This window comes from Apostichopus japonicus, chromosome 20 (assembly GCF_037975245.1).
Source record: "Apostichopus japonicus isolate 1M-3 chromosome 20, ASM3797524v1, whole genome shotgun sequence".
In the NCBI taxonomy this organism is placed as follows: domain Eukaryota; kingdom Metazoa; phylum Echinodermata; class Holothuroidea; order Aspidochirotida; family Stichopodidae; genus Apostichopus; species Apostichopus japonicus.
This window is the reverse complement of record NC_092580.1, coordinates 29,915,621-29,936,704: the sequence shown is the minus strand read 5'-3', so window position 1 is coordinate 29,936,704 and position 21,084 is coordinate 29,915,621. Positions and strand designations below refer to the sequence as shown.

Here is a 21,084-nt window from a genome sequence, read left to right as displayed (position 1 = left end):
CAATTATTAATATAGCCAATAGTAAAACAGTTGGTTTCATCTTTTATTTTGGTGTGTGTGTGTGTATCATTATGGAAATTAAATGTCTTTGTTTGAGACTATACCACAGGTTATGTGGAACCTTGAGCGCAAATGTTGATTTGAAGGAATTTAGGAAATTTTCTTCTTTCCTTTTTTGGGGTAAAATGTTAGCTTACTTATAGAAGCTGAATGAACCATGAATGCTATAGTATAATTTAAAGAGTTTGGAAGATGTTCTTACGCTTTACGATGCTGAATAAAACCCCGAATAAATCATCAAAATTAGTTTGGTGGAGCTTAGAAACTGACCTTAGTTTTTTTTTACAAAACTGATTGAAACCCAGGATGCTCCTTTAAAGTACGATATTTTATGGGAGCGTAACGGGTTTTCTTACCGGTTGAAGTCACGTCTTACATTGTCCCATGTATAAGTGATAGATTAACATCTGGATTGTTAGGAAATTGACCCCTAAAACACTTCCCCACATCACCCCACCCCACCCCACCCGCGTCCAAATAGGGACAATGAAATATCTTTTGGCTTAAAACCGAATGCTTTTCATATTATGTGCTTGTTCACTCTAAACACGAACTACCAGTCTTCTGTGGGACCAAAGCCCAGGGGCGGAATTGCCATGTGCGCATTTGGGCAATGCCCGGTGGGGCCGGTGGGCTGGCCTGTTAGGTAAAAAATGGGCTGGAGCCTGGTAAAACAATTTACAGCCAAATCAAATGAATAATGGGCCGACCTAGCTTAGGATGAAGGATGCCCGGGCTGATTATTAAGACTCCTGCCCAACGCCTATCTACAAGAGGCCAAAAATGTTGTGAAAATATAGACCAGCATAAAAAAGCACAAAACATAAATAAAACATTAAAACAGAAAGACAATGCATATATTTATCTCCAAATACCGTCATTTCGACGAAATACTATTTACAGTTTCTTATTGTTTAGCTTCTTTTTTTTTTACATCTTATTAGATGTTTGCGGCAGCTGTCTTAGCAAGCTTAAACTTTTTTTCTTTTTTTTTTGCGACTCAGATAAATGTTTAAGGGAAGGAAAAGGAAAACAATGAACAAGCGAATCCGACAACGTATAGTCACAATAACTATAAAGGCAATATTGATGACTGACGAAATTGAGGTGAAGTGTAAGGATGAATGAATACATGTGTATGAATACCATCTTCAAATGTAAGAAACATTGTGTCGCTTATCCCTATATATACTGCAGTAAAAAAAAGCAGCGGACCGCAAACTTTGCAATACGATCATCTCCAATTCCTATCATAAGGCACTGATTTCAAGAAATTATATAGAGTTACCAAGACATTTACTTTTCGAACATTCTTTACATATATACTTAATATTTTCGTATTTCAATATATATTTTATACACATTTCTTCTATGATTTTAAATGACTTAAGTTTAATGTTACATACACTATTTTTTTTTATGGATTTAATTTCAATCTAAATAATTGTCAATACTGATCAATCTTATTAGAGATAAAAAAAAGAGAAGTTCAAATGGCTCTTTTCCAAAGCTTGAAGAAGTGGAGAAACAAGTTTCACGGCCCATATTTTTTGTTTTTAATAGCAGTATCAGGCCATGAACTGATAGTATCATGTGACATCATACAAATCGGCAGGGAAATTACCTTCCAGTAATATTGATAGTGTTAGTGTAATGTTTTATTGATTATAGGTACATTGGCATAAAACACAAGGCTCCAAAGAATTCAAAACTTTTCATGGAAATGGTCATAACAGGGGCAGATCATGGATTCTAAAAAGGAAGGATGTGGACCTAGGGTCGTTGAAGCCAACTCCCTTGTAGGTGGGGGGTGGGTCCTATTAAAACTGGATTTAGAAGTGAAATACTGTATATTTAGGCCATAAAATAGGTCTATAATTAGGTTTACAACCAAGGCTGTGCTTATAACTTTAGCCTAATCGTCTGTTATGTTGAAAGATGGGTGGGATGGAGGTTGGGGCATGTCAAACCCACTGGATTCGCGCCTGAATAATAAGGGTAAGCGTGCATTGTCATATACATATTAGACTTTTTTTTCGTCCTTGGACTAATCTTTTAAATTTCCAGACGACTACTCTTAAATGGAAAATTTTCTTTGCTCTATAATTAGGGCGGCGCTAAGCAGACACACTGACATGCAAGGAGCGAAACAATAAGTTTTTACCTTACAGTTACATCGAGATACAAATTTCTCACACATTTTTGATTTATTATTTAATTCATGGCAAAATAATAAATAAATAGATTTAATTTATCATTATCTTGGCAAACTATAAGTATACAATAGCATCTAGTAACGATCAAACAATTTGTTTTAAGATTGCGTTAGAAAATGATTAATAGTTTACCACTTATAGGACGAAAATCATTTGTTACTTTTCAGTTACATTAAATATTGGTAAATGTATTTGGTCGATATCTATATAAGTGATAATATTACTGCAAAACGTAACCATGTTATGAATGATTATTTTGCCTTAAATTTATCGATTAAAAATTGCATAGATAACATTAAAAAACATAACAATGTACATTTACTTCTGAGTACATGGGTGACTTAATTGTAAGGATGAATGTTTCTCATTTATATTAATGACTGTCAGATCCTTATTGATCTTTTATGCATATTCATAGCTGCCCTTATCAACCCTTTATGTAACTTCATAAGCCGCCAGAGTTTTGTTGAATCATGTTTATTCATAACTGTCCTTATCGATTATTTATGAATATTCATGACTTTTCGTGCTGATCATTATGTGTATTCATAACTATTTAATCAATCAGCATATTCATTAGTCTTTACTGTCGTTATCAATATTCATTCAACTGGATATGCATATTGTACGTACTGCCAGTAAGAGTGCTTTGAAGCATGACCTGAAAAGAAAAACAAAATATTGTACCAACTGGATGGATAGGAAGATCGACACACAAAAACCTCGATAAAAGGGATATTTGGAAATTGTTTATTTTTAATAATTTATGACTAAATGTGAAGATATATTTTCTATAACACGGAACGTTTAACCTCCTCAACAGTGAACATGTTTGAATGTTATTTGCCTCCATTTTAAATAGTAATTAATTAATTATATGTTAAAATGTATTCCCCTTTTGTTGACTACCTTCTTTTACTTATTTTAGTATTGAAGTAAAATATCATTTTTTTTGCTAGCTATACAGAAAATATCCTATATATGCTTTTCAGTTTCTTCAGTTACCTTTATTCCAGTATAAATAGCATAAATTACTATTTGTAATGGAAGTTAATAGTTATAATGGATTCAACATGTACATTTAGTCATACTTTTCGCCACATTCTCCCGTCAGCTTTGCTATATAAACAAAATAAAGCAATTTTTGTTTCGCTTACGCTTATGCTATACCATAAAAATTTAAGAAGAAAAAAAAAACACAAGAAAAATCACCATACGCATTACCATTCATCTATCATGGAAGTTACAGCATTATCGTATATATTTACTGTTTGCATATTGCTAGGCCTATTTAAACTTGCTTAAGTCGTTTTCTACGTTGTAGTATTATTTCAATGTCACCGGAGCAAGTGTTTTACAAGTTCTCACGTCCAACTTCCTTCGTTAACTTATTCCCCACTCATACACAGTGTAGTATTCCATACACGCTGAGTCATTTTATGTGTGTATCTTTACTTGACCACAACCACATGACTTGTTTTTTATTTCATTGCCACCAGCTTTCTGCGTTAGTTGCTCTTACTAAGGAAAATAATGGAAAATCGGTGAGAGTAAAAAATGTGTTAAATAAAAACAGCTAAAGTAAGAACGGCTGATTAAGAGACTAAGCACACAATGTACCTAACCAGTGGTCACCAACTTCTTATAGAGAACTGATATTACATTGTTTCTTTCTTTAATTTCATTTTCAAGGTAGACAAATACCTTCTGTTAAAAGGAGTTTTGCTCTTATTATCCAAAAAATCCATCAATTCTCATCGAAAACAATGGTGATTTTTCACGACATGAAAAAAAATATTAAACGGTGTTTCTCGTTTCCTTGACAAAAATAAATGTAATATTTAAAAAAAATGTATGCAACATTTAAATCTGCGAAATACTGCAACCAAAGAGCATGTTATGGTAGGATTTAAAGTACAAACAGCCGTTATATGAACGTCACTAGAAACTAAAATATGTTGCCATAAGAGTTACTCGCTTGGGCTAAAAATGATAGAGCTCCTCAAATTTAGCTGTACGTATATCAAATTCACATTACTCTGGCGTCCATTTTGTTATTGCCATTCCGTGCCATTTCGTCTTCGGAAGTTCCTCCCTCTTGTCAGGTGGATGGCCAATTGCAGCATTTCCACAAAAAGACACGCTCTCTCTCGATAAATACATATATATATTTATATAGTTAAATCCCAAGAGAATGCCTACTGCCCATTATTTACAAGTATATTCTTCTGTGTTTTCACTGCACGTGTTACACCGTACCGAACAACACCAGAGAAACTTGCAGTTACACTGCCACGTCCTTGTATACTGATGTGTATTATAACCCCTACCACAACACATAAGTTCACAGTGATCGGTAGCTGTGGATGTATGGTTACATCTCCTACCGACCGTTCCCAAGGAACCAGCTTCCGCGTCGTATTCACAAAATGTCGGCGATTCTTCTAAGTAAACTAAATGGGAGAGCCTTGGTTTTTTGTTGGTCTTCTTTATTTTCAGAATGATTTTCCGAGCGTTCGCTCGCCGCCCGACTTGCTCGACTTGATAAGCAGTCTCGTATTTTCGTTTCAAGATGTCGCCGACTGTTCTGAACTGAGGAAGAGTCATCCAACATGTTTGTGTGGTGCAGGAACCTGACACGCCATGACACTTGCATTCTCGTTCCATGTTCTCAGATAAGACCTGTGTAAGAAATCAGTATATATAAATGAGCGAATACAAAACAATAAAGTTTGAAATCCTAACATGAATATGCATATATAATCTGAAAGCTTCAGGCTATTGATCATATTACTATATACACTGTCCTTTCATATCATGCTTCAAATTTACTGGTACTGCCAGTAGGAACAATTTCTTACTGTGTTTTTCCCCCTGATAGGGACAGGATATTCATACTGCTCGTACTGTCAAAACAAGCGCTTTGAAGCATGACACGTAAGTATGGTTTGTAAACCATTTGTCCCAACTGGGTGAACGGTGACCAAAAAAAACCCCTTTCCTAACGATAAATTTGTTAACAGACATTGAATAACGGGAAACATGGACACGGTACCCCATATTTGTTCACCAGACTCAATGAACTCGTCAACTTTACCCTTCAGTTCGCTCCTGGCCATTAGTGACGAATAAGTAGCCTACCAGCGGGATCGCTGAGGTAACAAATTCTTCAAACTTATAACGTATTGCATGCACAACCTGAGAATAGAAATTAGGTATGTTTTGCCTGGAAATGTTCACAGAGGCCCCTTGACCCTGGGCCATTGACCTAGGCGGCTCCTAGTCACTTGTCTCACCTGCCTATTGGATAATCCGCTACAGTATATGTATACATTATGTACAGTTGGGGAAATTTAAGTCACGTGGTAGAAAATTCGATATCCCATATAGACGACATATAAGCGGCCATTGCGTACCTCATTTGACAACACTGACTCAGGCTTGCAGCTAGGAATTCTAAACTTCGGGGGGGGGGGGTGGCAGATATTTAAAGAGGGCCAATAGTTATGTCATGTAATTGGTGATTTCTTTGCACAGGTACGTAGTGTTGCCACAGATGGGGACTACAGTAGTCTGCAACTGGAGGAGGAGGATGGATATATACGACCCATGCTTACAAAATCCTATTTTTTAAATACCCAACTTACTCGTCTTCCTACTTCGTTGTTATGAATATTCATTAAGCCTTTGGCGTTGTCTGGCATATGGGACGCATCCATAAAGAGCTCGGAGAACTGTAAGCCATATCGTATGTCGGCGCTACAACCACCCCACTGCCAGCCATCATCTCTGAGGGCGGTATCCTTACTTCGGTCACAACTGCAGTCGGTGAGGTTGCCACGGCTACAGGCCTGAGTGATGGCGTGTGTCACGCCAGCGGATGTGATTGCTCTCAAGAAGGCCGATTCTCGTGTAGCTGAGTAATATGAGAAAGAAAACAAAAATGACGGATAAACAACGTGTATAACTCATGATATTAACTTATGCAGTTGAATAGATAGAACTTCGAAAATAAAAACGATATAGTCTAGTCACTGAACAATTGGAAATAATCAATCAAAATAGATTACCGTACAAATGTATTATATGGATGCACTTAAGCAACAACTAAAAACAGCCGTCGTGCATGTTCAAGGTATTTGATATAAAGCAAACAATTCCAATGTGGAAATATTTTAAGAAATATTTTGGAAATGCATTTTCCCATTTGTCAGTTATGATCGTATGTGACTATTATCGAAGACTGGGCTTTTCTGATCCGAGTTGTATAAAAGGCTCTCGGCAGGCCTGGCAAGTGGGGGTCAGAATGGCCGCAACCTCGGTGCCAGAGGGTATATCAATTCCATATCCCTTCCCCATCAACCACATACGTCAATATAAAAAAAATGTACTGTCGTTTATTATAGTTCTCTTAACAGCTTTAGCATTAGAAGCGATTTGTTTGCAATCACCAAGGAAACCAAAGGTTGTCATGCATGTCATAGTCCCTAAGTTTTGGGGACTGGGACTGGCACTGTTTCAGTTAGTTTGCTTTGGTTTAAACACCCAGACTAAATCATGGAAAACTTTTCTTCAAAAGTATCTGGTTATTATTGGCCACCGTAGTTTGTTTTTGTTATAACCTTAGATCTAAAAGATTCGCGCCGAAGCTTTGAATCGAGAAATACTAACAGATGTACTCAAGAATACATAACATTCAACCCATGAAGAGAGAAAAACGAGTATCATTTCCAACTACAAAACAACGTAATATTATTGTGTTTTTTTTTCTTTGTGAATTACTGCTTATCTTTTAATATATAGTTCCGTCAACGCTCTTTAATGAAACTTATCGACCTGTTCATTCAATGCAATATTTTATGGAAATGTCAACTGAATTATATAATTTTGGTCAAAGTTTCGATGTCCTCCCGACTACGATTTATTCCTTTTCGACATCTAGTTAATTTATATAAACTATCCTGAAGATAATAGCATTAACGTCATAAAAAGGAGGAGGAGGAGGAGGAGAAGGAGAAGGAGAAGGAGAAGGAGAAGGAGAAGGAGAAGGAGAAGGAGGAGCTTATTATGTAAAATCGAAGCAGTTCCTCCATTTTCCTTTTTTCTCTACAAGCGCACAATCCTTGTTTTGCGCGTTTATAAAGACATACTACAGCGACTGACAATAAAGAAAATGACCTTAGTGATTTGAAACTTGGTTAAAGTTCAGACATAAGAGAAAAGTATGCATTTATGAATGAATTAAATGCAAAGTCAACAACAGCCATCATATGTTGAGGTTTTTATTGATATGTCTCCCTGCCAGACCTAGTCCTGAACAACTGATTCTTTTTTTACTTCTTCTTAATTCTTCCATTTTCTTTATGATATGTAAAATATTTCTAACGGTCGATGTTTCGAAAATTCTTGAACCACAGAGTTCGTAAATTGTCAAGATTCGTGTCACCTCAAGTCTATAAACCTTGGCACTAAAATGGGTCCATTTTGACACAGTTCTGTTTAATCACTTTCAAATTGTTTTTCTTTCCAGAGATGTGGATAATTTATGATGTGTATGCACGTCAGTACTGAAATTCAATGAGCAGCTGACTATATATATATATATATATATATATATATATATATATATATACAACCAAGTAAAGAAATAGGCTTTTAGCTGAAGACATTTGGGGTTTGAAGGGAAGAGGAGGAGTCGGCAAAGTGTAAGGGCGAGGGGAGTAAAGAACTTTCTTTTCTCTTCCAAACAAAAAACAAAACGTTCTGCGTAAAAATGTTATTTCAGTTTATACTTCTGGCACATTGCTATGGGTTTCCCTTGATCCCGAGCCTCCCAATTTGGCACACTCTCACTACCCATTCCCGTGTATATGCATGTCTAGACCAAGACGTGCACGTCCCCCATGCAACAAGATTGATTATTAAATATAACAGGGGGGAAACATACCTTTGGGCATATCTGGGAAAAATTGTGCTTCCAGAGACGGAAGGGTGGTACAGTTCCATCTTGTTCTCTGGAATTGCCGATGACATTCGCCCTTTCCCTTTTGGATGCCCTCATAGATCGAGATAACCGAATCTGGTCTTTCTCTACAGATATGCCGTTGTCTTGGGTAAAGTCCTACGATTCTATTACAAATCACGTCAGGACCAAGCGCTATCACGGAGGACAATGCACTGAAAAGGAAGAAAACAAATTGTGGTCATTCTCAGATGATGATTCTCTTAATTCGTATATAAAGAGGGAAACAGGACAAAATAGAAGAACAATTCTGTGTATTTTCATCCTGCTTTCGTACGGCCCACGTTGTGACGTGAAATTTCATATGAAAATAAAAAAATACACATTATCGTCTCCCAGCAATCTTATTGAAAAATTAGCAATTTCTTTCGAGTCCGTGTGTACACGTTATTTCTTTATCCTTGCAAGCCATGGTGTGAAGTTTCACTGGCGTGTAAATTTTTAGCTGTGTTGGTTACTGGGAAAGCATCCGCTATGGCTTACATTCAAAGTGGAGTGATGTTCACCTTTTGATAGATACCACTTGTTGAACAATAGGTTTAATGAGTAAACACTTACCGTGCGCTTTGTTATTATCACATAGTATACACTGTAGGTATGTGTATGTATATGTGTGTGGGGACGGGCGGGGTGAAGAGGGGGGGGGACGCTGAATACATGAATAATGCAATATGGAATAACCGAAAATTTTCTTGTCTCATAATTATTCCTCACCCAAAACCAAGGTCAAAAAAGGCGTAGAAATTAAACCCCGTAAAAGCAAGCCATTATGTTTGTTTAATTTAAAATCTGGTTAAATTTGAATTGAATTTGAAGGTTGGTTACATGTAGTACGGTAGTGGTAAAGTCAATTGAAAAACCCCTATACCAGACTGTTGGTAAACACCATAAGTTTACATTTTACACTCGAAAACTGTTTGCTGTTATGTCAAATTATTTTCCATTGCACTAGTGTGCCATAACCGTTATTTGTCCATTTGTGATAAAAACGCGTGTCACCTATACTTACCTAGCGACACCCCGCAAGCGACTTAACGTCGTTGTAGAAGATAGTACAAACTTTCAAAGGCATGTACGCGGGACATATGTTCTGCAAAATGTCAGAGTTCTCTGTACACAGTATTAAACCTACAGACCAAATCCGACTTTCAAACGGGTGGGAGGAGGAATGCCAAATAGAGATATATTCTTCTGATAAACACTCGAGTATTTTAGAACAAAGTTACGCTCGTTTATTTACTATTTATTACAAGGTGTGTATATTAATTTAAAATAATAAATGCAGAACGGAGGCGGCAGTGATACGCCATAAACGGTAGAAGGACAAACAAATTTAATCTAATTTTATGGCCGTAATATTTGTATCAATGGGGGTATCTTACAAGTTGTACTTTGACTGTATAGTATCGCCTATATAGTTGAATCTCATATAGACGTGATAAGGTCTATATGCTGTGTATAGAAGCGAAGAAGAAGAAGAAGGAAAAAAGGAGGAAGAAAATCGTGCATTTTTGCTTATCCTACTATTTAGATCTTGGTTTGACACAATATGTTGGTTCCCGAAAGGAGAGAGGACGCTGTTTGTGTTTTCTCAATGAATGGTATAAATCAAATGACACTTCCGATCACCGCAGACTACATTACAATGTTATATAGCCCGAACACATCGACAATAACAACTTCCACCTTGATCATTATATGCAAATTAGGATACGTATATGGAGATTATCTTAACCTACCGTGTATCCAGGCCCGTATAGCCAGGCCGGAGCACATGGGACCGTGCTCCCCCTGATGATACACCCCCCCCCCACACCTGTACCAAAAGAACTTCGTAAGTTATTAGGAAACAGTATTGATCCCCACCTACTAGTTTAAATCGTTGACTGCCCCCACCCCCCCCCCCTCCCAAATCAGAATTCCTAGATACAGGCCCTCTGAGTCTGATAAAGTCATTGAGACACCTAACAACTTTACAAGAGACATTGTATATTTGGTTGTATGTAAATGCAGGTCTGTCTTGTTTTTCAATGTTCATATCTTAAGGTGTTTTTTTTTTTGCAAAGTAACGTTCATGGCAATGCTCTGTAAAGCTTATTTGATAATCTTTAATATTTCTGCAACAATATCTGCAATGGAACATATGCAAATAAACGTTCATCGGCTAAACTATAGAAAAATTGGTGAATAAACTACAAATCGTTCAAATTTTAAGAAATGGTGGCTCTGTAATGTCATTTTTTGACTAAACTGTATTTTATATCTTCAAATTTATTTTATATCTTCAAATTTAATACACATTATTTTAATAGTGTGCATACAGGTGTTGCTCTTCGTGTATTTTTATCTCAATAACGAAGGTTACTTGCAATGGTTGGTTTGATAATATCTCGTGCAATGCACAGCCTGGTAATTTACAATACTTCAAAGGTAGTCTGTATAGGCCCCAAATTATAGCACGCATTATAATTGCTCGAAGTTTTCAAAAGTACTTTCCTGGAGGTCTTTACTCACCAAATTGTTCTCAGACATTTTTTAAGGAACACACAATGTGAATGTCCCAGTGTCTGGGAATGTCCCAGTGAGGAAAATTTCCTCGAAGATTGTAATAAAACAGTCTAAGAATTTTGACCAAAGGTGACCATATTTTAATATCTAGCATATTTGGGGCCAATACAGCATACCTTTAAAGGAAATACATGGCTATCTAAAACAAAATAATCCAATACTCTAGCCTACCAAATTCACCCGAGGAAAGGTAGATAGAGTCGTAAGCGGCAAGAGTGTGCAAATGACAAAAGCAAGGCTAGACAAGGCTCATTTAGACTATGCCAGCCGAGAAGGTGGGGGGGGGGGTCAGGGAGACACAGCCCCGGGACACGGAGTCAATAAGAGGAAACCCGGATAACGTATGGCATTAAGGATCATATATTCTCGTTTTCATAATATACGTGAGGAACAAATGAAGACCAGAAGACTGGGGCCCAATGAAATAATTGTCTCATGGCCTGAACTGGCTCTAGACGGTACTAACTATTACATTTTGTGGGACCCACAAGTCGGATTATTAAAACCCGCAAATATCCAGTTATGTGTGCTTGTAGGCCTATACATTTAATGAATTCGCCAGACTAATACAAAGTAGCACTGAACCCCACTCAAAACGAAACTTTATTTACATACATCGAATTATCAAATATATCCCCATGAAAAACTTACATACAGTACATTTGTGCCATGATATTTCTATTCGACAATTACACACCTAACAAAGTTGTATTTGTTTAATATTTCTGTAAATTCGTTTCTTCTGATTGCTCATTGAACAATTAATGCATACCTCTATACTCACAGACTGAGGGCTTTAGTGACCAACCCTAATGTCACACCACAGCACAAGCGTAGACGCTTTAACATAACTAGGACATTTTCCTATTGCAGAATATAACTCCATTTACTTACATTAAAATTTCCCCAAAATATCATTCAATTTTGCAGTTATTATTGCTCAATCAGGTATTTTAAATCTTGTTTGCTATTTTTCTTAACCCATCCATCCATCCATCCACAAAACTAAGAAAGAAAGCCCAGTAAATTCCGCAATTATTTCGCTCATTTGATGTAATAGATCGTGTTTGGTCGCCCAGTGGCACATCACTTGATGACGCAGTGGGGAGCCATCTCACTGAGAGCTCGGTTAACCTTGAATCATACATACAAACTATCGCGGCGGTAACATACATTAATATGCTGGCATACTTTCAAGTAGTATTTTGTAAAGGATATGCCTCCAAGCGTATCCTATAACGTCAGGGTCCCGCAGTGACTTTTCTACAACTTGTTATTCAACTTAAGTCACACAGTCTGCGGTACTCATTGGATTAGGCTAAATAATACTTGCAGATTTATTTCCTCGAGTCCAACGAGACGCTTTGCCAGTGTGTAATGTATATATATATATATATATATATATATATATATATATATATATATATATATATATATATATATATATATATATATATACTGCCAGTATCATAACGTATACAGGTAGATATAAGATGTTCCATTCAGGTAGTCAAAAAATAATTTTCACTGTATAACCAATAATTCCACATATTGATGACAAAATAATAATAGAAATGTAAACCATGCAAAACAAATGGGAGACAATATTATAAATTGTTCAAAGCACACAAAAATTATAATATATCATAATTTTTTGGGGAGTAAGGGCAGAATAAATTAAGTCGAGTACAATCCCTGGTACACTGACAGGTATGTTTGTGTGTAGTACAATCCCTGATACAGGTATGTATGTATGTATGTAGTACTATCCCTGGTACAGGTATGTCTGTCTAGTACAATCCCTGGTACATATCTGTATGTGTGTAGTACAATCCCTGGTACAGGTATGTTTGTGTGTAGTACAATCCCTGGTACAGGAATGTCTGTGTGTAGTACAATCCCTGATACATGTCTGTCTGTGTGTAGTACAATCCCTGGTACAGGTATGTCTCTATGTAGTCCAATCCCTGGTTCAGGTATGTTTGTGTGTAGTACAATCCCTGGTACAGGTATGTATGTATGTAGTACTATCCCTGGTACAGGTATGTCTGTCTAGTACAATCCCTGGTACATATCTGTATGTGTGTAGTACAATCCCTGGTACAGGTATGTCTCTATGTAGTCCAATTCCTGGTACAGGTATGTCTGTATGTAGTCCAATCCCTGGTACAGGTATGTTTGTGTGTAGTACAATCCCTGGTACAGGTATGTTTGTGTGTAGTACAATCCCTGGTACAGGTATGTCTGTGTGCAGTACAATCCCTGGTACAGGTATGTCTGTGTGTAGTACAATCCCTGGTACAGGTATGTTTGTGTGTAGTACAATCCCTGGTTCAGGTATGTCTGTGTGTAGTACAATCCCTGGCACATGTCTGTCTGTATGAAGTACAATCCCTGGTACAGGTTTGTCTGTATGTAGTACAATCCCTGTTACAGGTATGTCTGTGTGTAGTACAATCCCTGTTACAGGTATGTCTGTGTGTAGTACAATCCCTCGTACAGGAATGTTTGTGTGTAGTACAATCCCTGGTACGGGTATGTCTGTGTGTAGTACAATCCCTGGTACAGGTTTGTCTGTGTGTAGTACAATCCCTGTTACATGTATGTCTGTGTGTATAGTACAATCCCTGTTACATGTATGTCTGTATGTAGTACAATCCCTGGCACATGTCTGTTTGTGTGTAGTACAGGTATGGATGTATGTAATCTGCTGGCCTTCAGTTTAGACACTTGGAGCAGCTTTTTGAATTTTGTAGGAAATAAGACTGCTATATTTCAAACGTTTTAAAGACATCCACCACTCGCGACTTTTTAACCAAATGAATGTTTGCTCAGCAAGTGATCAATGAATTCGAATCAATTCTATAGATTTCTTCGCCCGGACACTTTGCATAATATAGGACTAAACTACATGTAAAGCCTACATTAATTTAGTAAGAGCACATTTTAAAATAATTTAATATTTGAAATATATCTACACATTGATATTTTCTTTAATATCTTAGAGTATCCATTTGTTTTCCTCTTAAATAATGAACAGCAAACTTTCCGTCACTTAAATAATTGAAAACAAACATTTACTTGACATTGAAGTTACGTAATCTTATGTAATTCATAATTATATTTTGAGCTTTGGTTAAGATTCGTGTAACATTTCGTAACATATGATTCACATCATGTGAATAGTTCAATAATCCAGTATGTACACACTACAACGTATATACGCCGTACATATTTCCCATTTCACCACGGTCGTTTTATATATAGAAGGGCATGTTGTGTGACGCAGTTCATTCTTTACGGCACTCCCCCGATAGCCTAACCAATCCATTTTGTTATTAATGGCCCTCAGTACTTTATAACTCATAGTAATGTTTCTGATAATGACATTTCCATTCTACGTGAAAGCAATTTAATTTCATATTAATAGTTCAATGGCATGAAAAATCCCGTTAAGAGAGTGAAATATACACTAAATCTTTATCTGTGACCCAGGCATACCCCTCACCCAGGGGATCTACCACACGTGGTGAGTTCACCCACCAAATAACACATAACCATAAAGACAGACAGACCTTTGCCTTTGTAATAATCATTGCTCTATAAATCGTTTCTTTGTAGAATGTGGGTTAATGTACATATATATATATATATATATATATATATATATATATATGTGTGTATATATATATATATGTGTGTATATATATATATATATATATATATATATATATATATATATATATATATATATGTATATATATATATGTATATATATATATATATTTATATATATATATATATATATATATATATATATATATATATATATATATATATATATATATATATATATTCCCTGGTATCTAAGTTATCTAATCCCAGTGAAACTTGATATATCAAAAAATGATTTTGTTTTTATATTTTTATTGTATACGGTTAGAATTCAGATTTTACTCATATTTTCTTTTCATGTTAAGTAATGTTGATATATTATGGAACATTCAAAAGAAATGTAATAATAAATAAATAATGTAGTTTACACTTTCATTCAACCAAAAGCGTATAAGTTTCCAAGTACCCTTTCACCATAGAAGCTCCTTATTCTGATAGCGGTTGGGCAATATTTAATATCATATATTTGACCATTTTCTTTTTTTTAAACAATTGAAATTTGAAATATATTGTCGTAATCCTCTTTTTTGGTCTTAGAAATCTTAAGGTTTGTCGTAATACCATTGCAAGGTTACTCTTTTAATTTACACTTTTTAATCGATTAACCAACCATTCAATCTGATTTTTTTTTGCTAATTCATCGTGTTTTTGTTTACATTTCGTCGTCTGTAGAACATTCACATATCTGCTTCCATTTGTATACAAATATGCAAATCAAAGCTTTTCGACTTTCTTTTGCATATCTCCCCCCCCCCCCCCCCAAAGAAGAAGAATAAAATGACTAATATGCATACGAAAGAAACTTCATAAATTGTAATCACAAACAGAGCAAAGTATGCAGCTACTTTAAGATGACGTCATAAGGAGGTGAACGTTCTTGAGCTTCAGAACTCAACACCGGTAAGTTACAATGTAATACGAAATCATTTGACCTTTGTTGTTGACCTTTGCAGTCTTGTGGAAACTGCAAAGACATTATATTTTACCACCTGGATTTTGGGGGGTTTTGTTGTCAAAATATCGAATACAGTTATAATCGATGAATACGTCAATAAATTCTATCCTATTTCTTCACTTGTTTAACCAATTGGAACGGGGCGCAAACATTACCACCATGGAAAGTTACCATCTAATTTGATTGACAGTTTCAATGTTTCCTATGACCGTAGACTCTCTTGTATGTAATGTTTGTATACCAATGTCTCAAATGTCACTACATATATTGAGGTGATATTAGGTGTGCAGTTAAGATTGGAAACAGATATAGAAATCTACTTGATACTGCAAGACGTTTTAACAGTTCATGTCAAATGTAGATGCTCCCTGAAGAATCGTTCGCATGTAAATCATTTTGTTTATATGTTGTTGTTGCTGTTGTTGTTATTGTTGTCGTTGATATCAAGTTTCGTTTAGTTACTAATACTAATGATGTCATTAGAAAGGACAACACATATCATTTCCAGGCTATTTCTATTAATAATTTTGATATATATATATGTATATATATATATATGTATATTGAGTATGTATATTGAGTATATATCTATATATATACATATATATATATATGTATATATATATATAATGATATTGAATTATATATATATATATATATATATATATATATATATATATATATATATGTATATATATATATATATATATATATATATATATATAAATATAAATATATATTAATATAAATGTATCTACATAATGTATACATACTAATTGAGTCGTCGCCAGCAATGCATTGGTAAACTTTCACTCTACCAAAATCACGTAGTATAGTATTAACAAATACTCATATGGTTAGGGTCGAGGCTAACGGTGGATTCATCTCGATGTAAAAGCTTATATAACACATATATATGTCAGATATAAACACAGTAGGTGATCAACGCATGCCAATGTTACTATAAAACTATGCTAACCATGTCAGATCAAATATGCGTGTTTCTGTTCATGCTTGTAAATTCAATAGATTGAGCTTTAATCCTCGAACTGTTCAAAACATTGCAAATGGGAAATATCACATCTTACACAGCCAAACAAAAATGTTTATCTTATCCAAAATGTATAACTATAGGCAGGTCGGTCACGTTGTCCGTAATCCGATCACAATTTATAAGACAAACTTACTATTGGGTTTTATGAACATTAGCACACAATTTTTCTGCACTGAACATTTTATCGAATAAATATAATATTATCATTTCATTTTGCAAATACCTAATATAGGGAAATTCTTCTATTAATTATGGACGAAAGAGAGGTTTACCTGTAAGTAAGACCTACTATAACAGAAGAAAAATAAGGTTGATATTAACCTCAACAATACTGATGTTATCATCACGTTTGTCAAATCCAAACGGAAAATCAACGAATTTGAAACATCAATAACCTTTTCTCCCATGTGCCCTCCATTCCTCATCCCTTTCTCAACACAGAAACGAGAACACACCCCCCCCCATCTCACCCCTCGCCCCTCGCCCCTCGTCCCCTCGTTCCCTCGCTCCCCACTCCCACTGCTTATCCATCCTTGCAATTTATTGGTAACTGAATTTTCGAATGAAATCCACCTATTGTTCATACCATTTTAGTTTAATTGAATGTTTATCACTATAATAATAATATGTATATCACATGTAGTATGCCTAAATTTTGCCACTGCGTTGGTTAGGAGATTCCTCGACAAGGAAACATCGTTCTCACTTTTGTTATAATTTAATATGATGCATTAGCCTGAAGTTTGTGTGGCAATGACCTCCTTAAGACGAATTAGTATGTATAACCTAAACAAAGTGCTGCTTGGTCAAATAAGAAAGCATTCCAATTAGTTACATATTATTCGAAGCCAATAGAATCATTCACTACTTCCAATCCTCTCTCAAGTCGACTATGTCAAGAATTCGGAACTGGGCTACATCAGTACCGGGTATAGGACAGCCTATATGTCTTATATTGTGTGTGTTTGTGTATAGGGTGCTTTTTTTTTTGTAGGTTTGTTTGATAAAAGCATTAACAGTCGGGAGAGATTATAATATGTACGTATATACACACTATTCCGTACAGTTTTCTCACGACTAACAGTACATACGCTGATCCTAATAGTCAATATTGGATCAAGTTATAAGTCATTGCTATAAATGTTACGAATAAAATACATAATACTACAGACATTAGGTTTTAAGATAAAAAGGAGGGGGGGGGGGGGAAGTACAAAGAAATTAACAATGTTCATCATTATCCACCTACATGCATGTAACAGCCGACTTCATATCAACATCTTGCTTAAAAGCTATGAAGATCAACAGAAAAAAAAAGAGAGGAGGGGGGGGGGGGGGATTGGAAGAAATCATCTTAGCTTAACTTAAAGAAATGATATAATACTTACATCGAGGAAAGCACATGTAGGCTTACTTTCCCGTCGATATTTATGACGATAGCACTATATCTTGTTCGTATTTCTGATAGCTTTTAGAATAATGTAACATAAATAATCAATACACTTGGGGGTGATTGTTATAAATTTAAAAGAAAGAGACCTCGATCTGTGTCAGAAGACAAGAGACAGGGGGAGTGGGTGCGAGGGGTAAGGGGATGGGAGGGGGGTATGCAGTTACTGAGCTAAGTCGCTCTTCAGCCTAACTATATTAAAGCTTTGGTCATGTGGTAAACGTTATATATTTAAACGTTATATATTTATATATATATATATATATATATATATGTATATATGTATATATGTATATATATATATATATATATATATATATATATATATATATATATATATATATATATATATATATAAAGGAAGCCTACGCTGAAGACCAATCAAAAGTAAAGAAGCTTTATTTACACCGGAAGTACGCTACTCAGTCTGGTTACTAATGTATAGATCGGATGTAAACCGACAATTTCAATCGACATCTTTAAATTTTGTTGTGAGTAAATTTTTGAAATATGTGCAAGACTTTAAGTTGTTGTCCAACACGCTGTGGCATGACTTCTTTAATAAAAAATGTCATTACACCATACCATAGAGACACGGTGAAACACACACACACAGAATCACTCCACCCCTCCCCTCCTCTATCAACACCTTGATAACCACATATGCAGTTACATTTATAGCTATATAAAGCAGTATCAGAAAAGCTCATTTTTCCTGACAATTTTAGTCTCAGCTTGGTCTAGTTCTAATAATAATCGTGAGAGTAACTACAGTAATTAACGCAAGTTATTTCGTCACATAAACAATAATAAGCAAACTAATATATAAACAAACAAGCAACAACAAATAAGAAAAGAATATGGATACCCTTAGGGCGTTAATTGAATATTTGTCTTTAAACTGAATGTCATTTAGGATATACCGAGTGATATTCTATGTTGAAAAAGTAGGCTACACACAGTAGAGACTTCTTTCTTTCACACATAATATAGATACATATATATACATACACACATATATATATATAGAGAGAGAGAGAGTGCCTTGTAGAATTTAAGTAAGCATTAAGGCTAAGAAATGCGGAATACCAAAATATAAATACTCACAAATGACTTGATTTTTCCGAAACGTGTACTAGGAAGACAACAAAACGGAACCAATTTCTGGCTAGCAATGGAAACATGTTCGATATACGTGTGTGTTGGAACTCCAATACGTCGCCTTTGACATTCACTTTATACTAAAGGCCAACTGCATGCACTTTGTATTACTGATACTAAAACCATCCTCCGCTACACATTTTCTATCTCCCTTCCTCTCTCTTTCTCTCACTTTTCGATTTTTAGAATTCCACTCCACCTCATAAAGCCTTTATAAAACCAAGAGGTATATTTAGTTCCGACAAAATCCGAAAAAGTTTTAAAGGATTAGTCCAATTTCGAAGGGGGACAGATGATCCGTAGAATTCCAGTGAGCGATGTGATACTTTATAGCGAACAGTTATTCGCCATGGTATAGTCGTTTCAAATTGTTGGGATGTATGCATGCCAAGGGTTGTTCAAACATGCGAAGTATCACTAGGTGGTAGATATATGGAGAGGCGCTGTGGAATCTCAATTTAAATCACCCGACCAGTCCTTCTCATCCAAACGCATCGGTAAACCTCTTGTTATTTCCTGCACATAGAGAAGGCGATTCAAGTATAGGCTATACTGTTTCGACAAATACTATATAGTTTCATATATGATCTAAAACTATATATACATATGTACTGTATAAAGGCTATATATACATATTTATATAGGCTATATGATTTTTTATGTATATATAGCCTACTTTAAACAGGGAAAAAAGTCCGCTTTACAACATATTAACCTCAAACTGCCAAAGGTGTTTGCGTGTATACTGTTAAAGGTATGCAAGATGTCTGGTTTATAAGCCGCTCTCTCTATTGCTCGTTTTTACAACCTTAAACCGCTGATGGTTAGAAGACAGAGGCTTGTAACCGTTTTATACTGTCTGTATACCAACGACGCATAGTTTACAAACAAACTGATGACATCACATGCATGTAAATAAACTGACATTGGCTTAGCCTATATAGTTTAGCATATACATGTGCTGCATAGTCCTAACGTGCATGCACAAGGTGGATGTAGCTATAACAACAGAGTCCTTTGAGAAGTGAGCAGAGATTACGCGTAATGAGGAATCTTCTTTTGTTTTCTATCTCTTTTTCCCCTCTCTTACTTTGTTGTATCAAAGGATACAGTACACTGCAGTGCTTATGCATGTGAAACTCAACCAGACAACACTTGCATGTATAGTCCTGCCATATCGGGCTGCATAAACAAGGATTAAGTTTCCCCTTCAAATTTACACAGACGTGTAGTAAACTCTTTTGAGGTGCGAAACAGAAAAGTTCATTTGTTTTGCCACTTCAATAAGTTTGAAAACCATATGTATCAAACCGTGGTCTCCTCAATATCAAAGGGTCCTCGTTGTTGAGTTAAACAGTTGTCAACTTCCATCCGTGTAAATTCGATTTTGAAACCGAGGTAAACGTAAACTTGATAAAAGTCGTTTACCTTAGTTACTGAATATATATGATACTATTTGAGTATATACATATATAGCCTATGTATACGATGAAATACTGAGACGAGCAAACGTCAGTGAATAATGGATACCCAATTTCATGTGAAAATGTTTCGCCTTTTCTTTACCTGTCTTCGCTTTTTTAAGCCTATTCCTTTATCTCTTCTCCCGTAAAAAAAAATGTCTTTGTGAAAATAATAATGTGTTTTTTTTCGGTGTAGTAAAATTGCCGCAACCATATCGTGAAAGAAGACAGGCCCTTTGAGTCGGAATGGATGCCTTGACTGAATTTTATGAATTTATACCGTTTTTGTGGGCTTATGTATATATGATTATGTGTGTTGTAAAAAAAAAAACGTGATATACAAGGTCACATTGAAGTATATAGCGATTGTATTATTATCAACAATCGAAATCAACGCAATAAATTTGTCAACAAAATTCTTAAGGAAAGCAAGAAAAAATGAGGAACGTTTACGACGAGA

At 35.4% G+C, this 21,084-nt stretch overlaps 1 protein-coding gene across 2 annotated transcripts in view; it reads right to left on the bottom strand.

Moving 5' to 3' along the window:
• Window positions 1-893: 893 nt before the first annotated feature.
• LOC139961645 (protein Wnt-7b-like) overlaps window positions 894-21,084 on the bottom strand; it is a 43,363-nt gene continuing 23,172 nt past the window's right edge. The window contains exons 1-4 of one of the 2 annotated variants that reach the window (XM_071961002.1): window positions 19,108-19,241; window positions 8,224-8,453; window positions 5,924-6,192; window positions 894-4,958 (exon numbers count right to left, since the gene is read on the bottom strand). In XM_071961002.1, the coding sequence (XP_071817103.1) occupies window positions 4,485-4,958; window positions 5,924-6,192; window positions 8,224-8,453; window positions 19,108-19,184 (1,050 nt within the window). In that variant the 5' untranslated portion in view covers window positions 19,185-19,241 and the 3' untranslated portion in view covers window positions 894-4,484. Of the gene's footprint in view, window positions 4,959-5,923; window positions 6,193-8,223; window positions 8,454-19,107; window positions 19,242-21,084 lie in introns of those variants that run through there. The other variant, XM_071961004.1, reaches the window with a different exon arrangement.